The sequence below is a fragment of the Dryas octopetala genome, chromosome 2 (assembly GCF_963921425.1).
Source record: "Dryas octopetala chromosome 2, drDryOcto1.1, whole genome shotgun sequence".
NCBI classification, from domain to species: domain Eukaryota; kingdom Viridiplantae; phylum Streptophyta; class Magnoliopsida; order Rosales; family Rosaceae; genus Dryas; species Dryas octopetala.
Window position 1 is genome coordinate 21,155,288 of NC_141367.1, and position 11,778 is coordinate 21,167,065.

At 34.4% G+C, this 11,778-nt stretch overlaps 3 protein-coding genes across 3 annotated transcripts; 1 reads left to right on the forward strand and 2 right to left on the reverse strand.

The window, feature by feature from the left end:
- Nucleotides 1–486: 486 nt before the first annotated feature.
- Nucleotides 487–3,051, reverse strand: LOC147294022 (uncharacterized). Its single transcript, XM_086233443.1, has 5 exons — nucleotides 2,924–3,051; nucleotides 2,415–2,490; nucleotides 2,170–2,287; nucleotides 1,924–2,076; nucleotides 487–995 (listed from the first exon to the last, which is right to left on the reverse strand). Exons 2-5 carry the CDS (start codon nucleotides 2,420–2,422, stop codon nucleotides 714–716), a joined length of 561 nt encoding a protein of 186 aa, XP_086089569.1. The 5' UTR covers nucleotides 2,423–2,490; nucleotides 2,924–3,051; the 3' UTR covers nucleotides 487–713.
- Nucleotides 3,052–3,958: 907 nt separating this feature from the next.
- On the reverse strand, nucleotides 3,959–6,166 carry CLH2 (chlorophyllase 2). Its single transcript, XM_086233442.1, has 2 exons — nucleotides 5,750–6,166; nucleotides 3,959–4,885 (listed from the first exon to the last, which is right to left on the reverse strand). Exons 1-2 carry the CDS (start codon nucleotides 6,041–6,043, stop codon nucleotides 4,205–4,207), a joined length of 975 nt encoding a protein of 324 aa, XP_086089568.1. The 5' UTR covers nucleotides 6,044–6,166; the 3' UTR covers nucleotides 3,959–4,204.
- A 1,309-nt stretch (nucleotides 6,167–7,475) lies between these two features.
- LOC147294024 (protein LIFEGUARD 2-like) lies at nucleotides 7,476–9,698 on the forward strand. Its single transcript, XM_086231163.1, has 4 exons — nucleotides 7,476–7,728; nucleotides 8,076–8,189; nucleotides 8,936–9,093; nucleotides 9,495–9,698. The coding sequence occupies exons 1-4, from the start codon at nucleotides 7,476–7,478 to the stop codon at nucleotides 9,696–9,698; spliced, it is 729 nt and encodes a 242-aa protein (XP_086087289.1).
- Nucleotides 9,699–11,778: the final 2,080 nt, after the last annotated feature.

The following is an 11,778-nucleotide window of genomic DNA, read 5'->3' on the forward strand; positions in this document are numbered from 1 at the left end:
GTCCAAAATTATTTAGGTGTGGAATTTCCAGTCGTAAAAAAAAAAAAAAAAAAAAAATCGGGACACTAACACAATTGTCCTATTTTTATGTACTTAGTATACACCACATGAAAGGAAAAATACTATCTGCAAGTAGTCAGATATTGTACGTGTCCTGTATGTCCCGTTCTGATCAAACACTGTGATGCTTTCACGTGGTTCAGTGGTCGTGATGAAAATGGTCAATTGTGCGGTATAGATGGAAAATGGGCCGAAGTGCAGTAGTTACAAGATTTGTTGTAAGAAGCGAATAATTATCCGATAATATGCATATTTAACCATTAAATTTTAAATATGACGAATTCACTTTTTTCGATCTTAGACTATAGATTTGTAGCCATCCGATCTGTGTAATGCGGTCTCTTCCAACACGAACAAGTGGTACATCCAGTCCATTTCTCTTGATCAAAATGGTGAAATCATTTCTAACAAACCAAAAGATTTAAGTGAACAAACCACAACCTGTAAATTTCTTCATTTCTAGCATTATGACAACATTGGGCAATCACTTGTGACAACCAAAGATGCACCTGGATTTACAAGATAAACTTGACTTCAGATCATCAGCCTAAATGTTGAAAAATTAATGAGTTTTAAACTTTACAACATTCGTACTGGAATGCTTTTTGGAAATGTGACTTTGAGTACAGATTAATGGTCACTCCCATAGCCCATCAACTTGTCTCCATTTGCTCCCCGTTTTCAGGGTTCTTTTTATCGCCATCATTCTGTTCTTCCATTTGCTCCCCATTTTTAGGGTTCTCTTTATTGCCGTCATTTTGTTCTTCAATTTGTTTCACATTCGTGGTTTTTGCATCACTCTCGTCAATTGCTGCTTCAGGTTCAGGTTCAGGTTCAGGGGATGGTGCAGCTTGAGGATGTGGGAACACCTCTACTAACATCTCTACCAGCTCTTCAGCAGTATCTCCTAAACGCAAGTCGCATTCTTCGATAATCTGTGAAACATCATAAAACACAACAAAGACAATTTGCAAATGAGTTCACACGTTTTAGAAATTACAACAAACCAGGAACAAAAAAAGAAATTTCTCGTAAAGTTATATCAGATACCTTAAGTAACTTCAGCATTACAACAATTTTACTTTTGGTCATTACGCAAAGAAAAACAAATCAAAACAAAACACCCCAATCCAGTGTCAGATGATTAAATACAATAGTAATCTCTGATAATTACTATTTCATTATGTTTTCATGAACCGAAATGATATGTGGGAAATTCTACAAATTGTGGCCTCAAGAAATTAAGGTTCTCTGCAAAAAAGATATTGGGTATGCACCAAGCACATGTTAATCCAAAAAGGCCAACAGATTCTCTGAGCATATACAACAAGAAGGGAGGACATGCTAGGCTGTTCTAAAATTTGGGAACACAGCTAGTCCTTATAGACATTGGACATTGTCACAATGAAGGCATCCATAAAGTCTCTCAATTATCAGAGAATACTTTAAGGAAACTTTCTTTTGACCCGAGTCCTGACAAGTTTACTTAATCTACAATGTCCTGTTAAAATGCTAAATGGATACTGGAATACCACAAAGGGTTGATCATTTTTGTTATCAATGGTTAGAAACAATTGGTTTAGGTTGACGGGGTACACAAAAAGGGGAAAAAAAGATATGGTACTCAGCCAATGTTCTACCATACAAGAGAGTAAAGTAAATCAGTAAAGCCATGGTCAACTAGTAGAAGACACAGCATTCTACTCCTCATCAGTCTTCTCTATGCAAAATATAGTGCTTATAGATTTCTTTTATATCCCGATATAACTCTGATTTCCTATGAAAAAACCATCACAATCATTACTTAAATCAATAAGATATGTAAACAAAATAGACTACTAAAAAAAGGTAGTTATAACACACCGGGTAGATTTCAACCATCGAAGACGGCCTAATGTTGATGATATTGACCACCTCAGCTTTTGCAAGGTCATATTTTTTACACTTGTCCGAGAACTCATTGATACTCTCACTTGTCTGAGTATGTGCAGGAGTCTCAACCAAATAATCATAAACCTAAACAAGGCAAATCAACCATACATCAATTCTCACTACAACATTAAATTGAAAACAGAATATAGGTGGTGGAAACATAAACACCACCACAACCTTATACTCCGATGGAGATACGTTAGCAAGAACTCGTGTTAGATCTTTTGAAGCTCCTTTAGATTTTAGAAAGTCGAGCACTTCAAAATTGGTGAGTACACCGGCATTGGACTGTAGTCTGCAAATTTGTTCAAAAATTGAAATTCATAACGCCCCCGCCAGCAGTGATTTATATAAAAGAAGCTAATTAGAAATAAGTAAAAGACAATAAAAACGGAAACCAAACATTAACATATAGGACATACATCTTCATCTCCCAAGAATCAGAGCTTGAGACCGAGGAAAAACTGTAAAATAACAGTGCTCTGATACCCAGATGACCTATAACATAAAAAATAATTTTTTTAAGTAATCAACAATGTAATAAAAGCAGAAATACAAAAAAAAAAAAAAAAAAACTATACAATAATCCCTATATTAACAAATAGAAAAGAAATTGATAGAAACCAAAAGAAGCCTAAATTTAGAAGTTGGAACTGAGGAAGAAGATGGAGAAAATTGGAAGAGAGAAACGAAGAACAGAAGAGAAGAAAGGATTGAGAAGAAGGAACACCATTAACAGCCCCCCATAATTGAAACAGAAATTAACCGAGTTGAAGTGTACATCAGCAAGCACAAATGAACCCAGTTCCAATGCCCAAACATAAATTTACAGAAATTCAAACGGAAAGACAGTGAAAAGAGAGACAAACAAAGGGAATCAGAACTTAACAAATAAAAAGAATGGGAGCGACTGGAAATGAGAGAGAGACACCTGAAGATGGCAGAAGTGGGTGGTTGCTGGCGAGTGGCGACGGAGAAGAGGTTGCTGCTTGCTGTGGCGCGTCCCGCGAAGCTTTGTGGGAGTTTTTCGAGGAAGACGGAGAAGTAATTAGTGTTTGTAAACAAGCTGACAGCGTATAGGTTTTAGGACATTTATGGGCTTTCTTTCATAATTGGACTGATCAATTCAAGCCCACATCTTTATATTAATAATTCTCGATCAGTCCTTTCTCATGTTTTTATTTTTATTTTATTTTTTATTTAGAGAAAGGATTCGAACATGAAATCTCTTCAAAAGAAATACCACTATAATTGCTAGTTAGTGTGACATTGTCATGTTTATCAGAAGAAATTTAGTTATGTTAGTGCTACACTCTTCAAACCTATCCCCACTTATGTATGAACTAATGCGATAGGGTCTAATTTGTTTATTTCAAAAAATAGTTCACTCTCGTTAATACAAAAAAATTTACTATGAATCTTGTTTATTTCTATCCAAACAAGACATTACCATTAAGCATATTATTTGGTAGCTAATTTAGAGAAAAGTTTTGGTTATTCTTTTATAAATCCAACAATTTTTATCTAAATCTGTTGAGGAATAAATTTTGGGATAAAACTTCACTTAATTCAACTCAAAAAATCAAGCATTACAAATATTCTGTGCATCCATCTAATAATTTACTAGCCTCTCGACACACGTTCTCGAGTGTGTCAATAAGCTTTTTCTTTTTTGCATACGTAGATTCATTATCAATTTATTTCTTAGTAGACATTCATTTTCTATTTCTTATTAAATATATTAGTATTTTACTTATTTATCCTTTTTAAATTAAATTTCTATCACTTGGCATTTTTATTAACTACGGCAATTTTGAGAATTTTCAATGTTTCCCCAAACTTGGGGAGTTCCCTTTATATATAGATATATAGATGAACTCAATTGCCTCTCATTCATGCATGGCCAATAGTTTTGTATTCAGCAAGGCCAATCATAAGGTATTCCAGCTTCTTGGATCACTAAAAGTAATATTCATGTGTGCTACAAATTATATATTCAGCCAAGCTTGACCATCCATCCAACCATATATGCATCTTACAGTGATCACTACATTACTTTCAGATTCAGAAACCTATGTAAGTAAGTGAAGTTTCCCTGTCAGATTTGTAATGGAACAAGTAACATATTTATTATCTACCAAAGTAAATTTTCTTTAGGTAACTGCAGCTAATTATTTTTCTATTGGTTTTGGATAATCAAATTATTTGAACATCACAAAAGAAATTCAACAGCTTGAAGCTCCATTGGCACAGTTTCATGGCCTTCTCTTATAGCCATTAGGTGGCTACTATCACCTCCTAAATAAGCTTTAAGGAATGCAATCACAACCCCTCCAACAAACCTCCTCATGGGTTCTCTGGACTTCCCATTCTTGCACAAACAATATGTAGCTTTGCCTTTAATCCCCTTTGTCTCATCATCCAGCATATCAAGATGACCATAATCCTTAGCCACAAAATAACAAGCCGGTTTTCGACATTCATTGAAGAAGTCCTCATGGTTCACACCCTTTGGAGCACAAGGAGGGAACAGAGGGTTCCTTTTCACTTCACCCAAACCAGAACCAATCACCATTACTGCCATATCCATATCAAATGAATGAGGAACATAGGTTAGTACATGTGGAGGGGTTTGTTTCCCTTTGTCCATTCCATCAACTGGGTCAATGCCTATTAAGGCTGAAAATTTTAGACTGGTACTGCTTTCTTCTTTCCCTAAAGCTAGTGCAAAAGAAACTTTGCCTCCACGACTATGGCCTGCGAGTGCTAGCTTGCTTAGATTTGCCTGAACATGGGGTGGAAGCAAGAACTGAAGTCCTTCGGATAACCAATTTGTTATTGCCGCTGTAGACTTGATCTCATCACTTGTATCTGGTCCAACTATGGTATATAACTGTTGAGGACACAGAACAACTCCTTATCAATAAGGCAGAGTTGAAGGCATTTTCAGTTATATATATCTGGCATTTAATGAAGGCACAGTAACAACTAACAATAATGCAGATTTGGAACGACATAGCTTTAACTTTTTAAGTTACTTTAACATAAGCACAATATCAACGCAGAAAATATAACGCGTCTTAATGTGAACGAGAGGAGGAGTTTTCTCAATGCAGCCACATCTAGTTCCTAAAGGACAAGGAAAATTACATGCGAAATGGACTTCAAATGACTAAAAACAGAAAAGGACAATAATTATATCCAAGCATCTATGACAGGGAACTGAGCCACTTGGGTCTTTTCAGTTCATACAATACAATACCAATCAAAACAAGCCACATGATAGACACAATGCTGCTTTCAATAATTTGTCTGGAGAAAATGAAAGCTCAGTGATTGATTCACATATTCTGCTCTGGTGTGAGACATACACTATTTATCTTGCAGACTAAGGCAATCATTGAGAGTGACTTGAAGGAAACTTGCAGATTGTCCCTGAAGGAATACAGTGTTCTGTGTTGTTTTGGTCATGAATGTGAATATAGGACCACCTATGACCTATCTAATTCATACACAGTAGTGCACAATCCAGAGGTCCCAAGCAACTATATCACCTACAAGCTAATAAACTCCAAACCCAAAAAGATAATTGGTAATTTGGGAAGGCAATATGCTAATAATCAAAGCTAATCCTGTCTGACTAAAAAAGACCAAAAGTCCTAGAATTGAACATATATACATGTCATCAAGAACTATGACATGTGGAGTTATATAATTTATAAAGTATGCATTCAAGTTAAGAAAGAGAGAGACTAGCCTGAGGGGCAATGACAATGAAGCCATGAGAAGCGATGTGTTGGATAAGCTGAGAGTAGAAAGAGTTGCAGAGAAGGTAGCCATGAAGGAGCAGCAAGACTGGGAACTCACCAGCTTCACAAGGCATGGCAATCAAAAGCGGCTTTGGAGGTGGAACAGGAACTGAGGACTTGTTGTTCCTGCAACATGTCTCTGCTGGTTCAACTCTTTGGAGTAGTACCCTGTACTTTCCAAGCTCAAAAACATTTCTAGTAGCAGTAGTACTAGGAATTGAAGAAGGAGAAGTGGAGGACATGATCAAACTTTTTTGTGCTGGCTACTGGTTATAGGATAAAGTCACATTCATCTTTGAGGCATTGATTTATAGCCTCACCTATGACAAAGGCAAATTTTGATCCACTTTTGCTTGTCTTAGATATTTACGAGGCCAATGCTCAAAGCACCCCAAAGAGGTTCAGCTTCAGACCAAACACATAGTCAGTGAAGTTGGGCTACTATTCCATTGTAAGTAGGCCCTAATGAATTTGGTATTGGGCCGCCCAAGTATTTTGTGGGTGAAGTTGGCTTATTTCTCCATCAAGAAATTTATTTATTTTTCTCATCATTGGTTTGAAGTTTGAACCTTAAAGACATGTGACTCATCTTTCTTAGCTACATGTTAATTTTGAGGTTCATGTTCTTTGCATAAAGCTAGGAGAAATTTGGAAAATTAACTTAAATTTAAGTTAATTAATGACTTTTAACTTTGTTTTTTTAATTTTTAGAAATTTGACCCTTAAATAGTGCTCGAGCTTCCCTTGAGAAGTGCTTGAACACTCATTGAGCACTATTCAATAGAGATTCGAGCACTTCTTGAGAATAGCTCCAGTACTACTTAAATGTCAAAATTCTTAAAATTAAAAAAAAAAAGGTTAAAATTCTTTAATGGAAACTAAAATGGATTAATTTTTCAAATTTCTCTAATATTAGGAAATCATTTTTTGGTAAAAAAAAAAACAATTGTAATACATGTATAATAATATCACGCGTAAACTTCATTGTATTAGACTATTAGTCAATATACAATCATCGATTTAAATTCATTTTCTTAGCTGTGAAGCATCTAAGCCTTCCATTCATTTAACTTCATTTTCTTAGGTAAACGAGTAAAACCTTACACCTCATTCTCTCTTTGTATAAAGTCTCAAGTAAAAACCCCAAATATGTGCAATCCCTGCAAATAACAATAATGCTAGTTGTCCCACATTTTTTCTCCCACATTTGTATCCCACCTGATGTGTCATTACTTTATTGGAAGAGTATTTCCTTTTTCTTTTTTAGGTTTTATTTTTTAATTTGTAGTATCCAATGTATAAATGCCATGTAAGATGGTATGAAATTGTGGTATAAAAATGTGGTAAGTGTAGCATTACTGCTGCAAATAATGCATATATGATAAATTTGGACGGTTTTGCATCCGTTTTAACCACTCTTTTATTATTAGACCGTCTATATGTCTTAAACAATTTAAATTACACCTCAAACTTTTAACCTTATAATTAACCATCTCTAAAATACATATATATATATTTTCCAAATCCCTCCTACTTTTCCTCACATTCCCACACTTTCTCTTTCAAACAAAACCCAAAAAGAGCCGCACATATCTCTCTTCTTTTCCCATCAAGAACCCTAATCATCTACTGATATTTGTGTTGGTGATTTTGTCACGTTTGTGAATTGTGATAATGGCACAGTTCAACAAGGGTGATGTAGAGTCTGGCAGGGCTCAACCTGGCCAACTCTACCCTAATATGATGGAGACCCCTCAATTTCGATGGGCTTTTATTCGCAAGGTTTACAGCATCATCTCCTTTCAATTGCTTCTCACCGTCGTGTGTGCCGCCGTCGTCGTTAATATCCCCTCCTTACCCAACTGGATTAGGCACACCACCGGGGGCACAGTCTTCTTCATTGTGGTTCTTGTTTCTTCCATTATAAGTAAACCCTCATACATACTCTATTATTTAAGTTTTTTTATTTTCCCTCAAAAAACTCTATCTTGTTTATAATCAGTTCGTCTATGATTACATGTACTATATAAGTATATAACATACAAACAGATTTTATTAGTTAAAAAAAGAATTACACCGTATTAATTGAAAAGTGAATTTATTAATATCCAAAACTTAAAAATGTGTTTGTATGATAGATTTTTTTGTTTTACATTTCATTCTTTTCAATGTGCAATTATTATTAGTTATTTTTTATCCAGTAATTTTTAGAACAATGATATTACACATCACATATTTGATTTTTTTTTTTTCTTTTTCTCTGTTTTGGTGCAGATATTGTGCTTTTGTTCTTTTTCCACAAGAAGCATCCTTGGAATTATTTGCTTCTTACGCTGTTTACTATTCTTATGTCGATTACTGTGGGGGTCAGTTGTGCCTTTAAACCAGGTATTATCTCTATCCTATAAATATCTCTATCTTTTATTGTGCACATCTATTTTCAATTATGGGTTTTGTATCTTTTGGATTAAATATGTTTACGAATACCATTCACTAAATTAGATTAATGTTAGGTAGTAGACGCTTTTGCTCAGTAGTGGTTTCAGTCTTTCATTAAAAGCGTTTTTGTTAAAAATACATAAATTTTTTTGAAAAAAAAAATAAAGTGCTTTTTATAAATATACTTGAAAATACTTTTTAATTTTTTTGTCAAACTCAAGCAAAAGTGTTTTTGACAATAGAAAAGCGTTGTTAAGTCTTCTAAAAGCACTGTCTAAATAATCGATTACTTTATAACATTCATAATATGACAACAAAGAGTATTAATTTTGGGGGCATGTTTAGCATTTCAAATTTGTTATCTTGATTTTACTGGACTAGGCATGCTATCAATTTTACTTTTCATTGTAAGAAGGCATGGGAAAATAAATTCAGCACTAAATTGGAAAAGAATATATGAACAAGCATGGAAATACTAGAGGTGTGAAATGAAATATAATTGAGGCTGATATTTTGCTTATATTCAAATTGACGTTATTTTTAACCGTTTTGGACTTGGTCTTTTAAAAATAATTAAATAGAAATATGAAAACACAAAGTTTTACAAGTTGCATCTGTTCAAGTTTGATTTTATGTGTAGTAATTGGGAGTAAATACATGAGATTTTGTTTTTGTTTTGGTTTTGGTGCCAACAGGGAAGATCGTTCTTTTGGCTGTAATTCTGACCGCCTCAATGGTTGTGGGCCTAACCTTATACACATTTTGGGCCGTGAAGAGAGGCCAAGATTTCGGCTTCATGGGCCCATTTTTGTTTGCTGCATCCATCATGCTTCTTATCTTCGCCCTCATTCAGGTAAGACAACAAAGTCGATTTTTTTGTTATATTAGAGAGAATCAAATCATGAATCTATCATAATTTTAACTCTTACCCCATCTTCTTTCACTATTTGGATTATGATTCATTTTTGCTCATTATAGTGAGCATTACCACTATAGTAGATAAGTGACACATGTCATTACCACTTTTTTATAATACATTTCACTCATTCACCATAGTGGTAATGCTCACCACCACCTTTTTGTGGTGAGCAAAACTGAACTCATTTGAATTATCTCTGAACGAACGCTTTATAACTCCTTTTTTGAAGTACAAAAAACGTTTTCAGATAATCAAAATCGCTTTTAAAACATTATGTTTTGATTGGTAATTAAACTTAGTCTTATGGTGGGTATATATTTTGGAATGAATTACAGATAATTCTTCCACTTGGGCCGATTGGGAGGACGATATATGCAGCGTTGGGGGCCCTATTGAGCTGTGCTTATATTGTGTACGACACTGACAATATCATAAAGCGTTACAGCTACGATGAGTATATAATGGGTGCTATCGCCATATATATGGATATTATCCAACTCTTTGTGTTTCTTCTCTCTTTACTCGGTGGTGACAACTGACCACTAGAGAGAGAGAGTAAGACTAGGAGGAGAGAGAGACCTTCATTTTATCATCATCTCAAGATCAAAATTCTCTTTCTTGCTTGTTTTTGCACCAAAGATGAAATTCATAGTTTGTATAAGTAATTGCCCATTTTTCAAATAATAGCTTGCTCTACTTAATTTATATGTTTCAAATATATTCACTTGCTTTTTTTTTTTTTCTGTTTTTTTTCTCTTTTTTTATGATTTGGGAATGGAGGATTCAAACTTGAGACATCTTTTAATTTTGGAAAAAGATTAGATCAATAGCTAACTAGTTATTTATTTTATTTTGAAGGAATGACCTTTATTTCCAAACTTTTAGGGGCAAAAAGAAAAAGAAAAAATAAATTTGTTCCGAAAATATATTTTTGTGGGGTAAAGATAAAGAAGGTTAAAGAGTTAATAAAACATATTTTTGGCTGGATGGAAAAAGTACTGAAAAACACATATCGAATTTATAGTCATGAAAATGTAAGAAGCATAGAGTACAATTTAAAAGCATGGGAAAGGAAAAATCTTAATAGTTATAAGGGGAGAGAGTGATCCACGGGTGTGGAGCACGCACGCAGGAAGAAGGAGTCTTTCTTACTCTAAAAAGTAACCAATGAATTACCATTGAATTGTCTTTATAGTGGGAGTGAGGGAATTGACTCATAGAGCTCTCCGTCAGCCCAAAAAGCTACAGGCATAGCGTATACGAGGGAGTGACCAAATGACTCAATGTGTCTTAAATCTTGTCACAACATAGTGAAATATTGGTCAATACTTGAAAATTGGTAAGTTAGCATGACATGTTGGGCCAAGCCCAAGTACATTGCAGAAACATATTGGGTATTTCTAATCATGCAGATGCATTAGCACTTCATGATGCCCAGCCCAGCATATGTGTGTTTTTCATCACCATTGTTTTCGTATCCCAGTCCACATTTATATCACGTTTTTTCTTTTTTTCTCAATCATTTTTTAATATTTTGAGAGGAACATATTTGAACTTGGAATAGATTTTCTTGACAGAATATGTGGTCATCCGACTAGACTCTTGTTTTGAGTCTTTTGAGCACATACCCATCTCACAATTACACAATATAATTCAGTTGCTTCCATTTGCATCCTTTTTCTTCATTATCACATCTCTTTCCTAAAACTACTTGAGAGCCCATTTGAATGGAAGAACCTACCATAGTGAAATCGAATTTTTGCAATTAAGGTTTGAAGAGTTTGGTAGATTAAAAACAAAATATTAGATAAAATGTATTAATCGGTAATAAATAGAGAGACCCGAATAAGATATGAAAACCGGCTCGTCTGTACAGGTATCATGACTATTCAATTTCAATGTGTTTCATATGTAAAGCTTTCTTATAATATTTTCAATTGTCTTTGTCTGTGCGCCCCATTTGCCTTGTTCATAACGTTTGTTTTCTTTGTCAGATTCAATCCCGTTCAATTCATGCCCCATCTATAATAACTTTGAGGACTCAAAAATGGGTATTTTATTGCTGTTATAGAGAACAACATTCTTCTTAAATTCATCACTTGAAATAACATTAGAATTTGTTTACATCTACCCAGGTTTACAAGCAGGCAATCATCTTTAGCACTAATTTAGTAGACACATCATCTGACACAGCCTCTTCTTCTCCTTTTAGCCAATTAAATATTTCATAGGCCGCCCTCCCTCCATTCACTTAATCCAAACAAAATTATTCTATTTAGTGCAAGTTTACAGACAAAGACAATCATGGAAGCACAACATGTAAAACCTTAAACTATGTCCAAAACCCAATAGGGGGCCCAAAGCAAAAACAACCCACATGAATAAACAAAAAACAACTCAGAGCATGTCTTTATCTTCTTTCTTGTTCTTTACTCCAACTGAGATTCTTCCCATTCTTTTTTGACTGCCCCAGTCCAAGATACCCCTTTTCTTTCCATAAACAGTCCAATAACAAGGACTAGGATCACATGGGATTACAACCTCTGATTCCAATCAAATTTCTTTCCCATTAAAAAAATTAAAGGCAAAAGTCCAAAATATATATTCCACAATATTAAA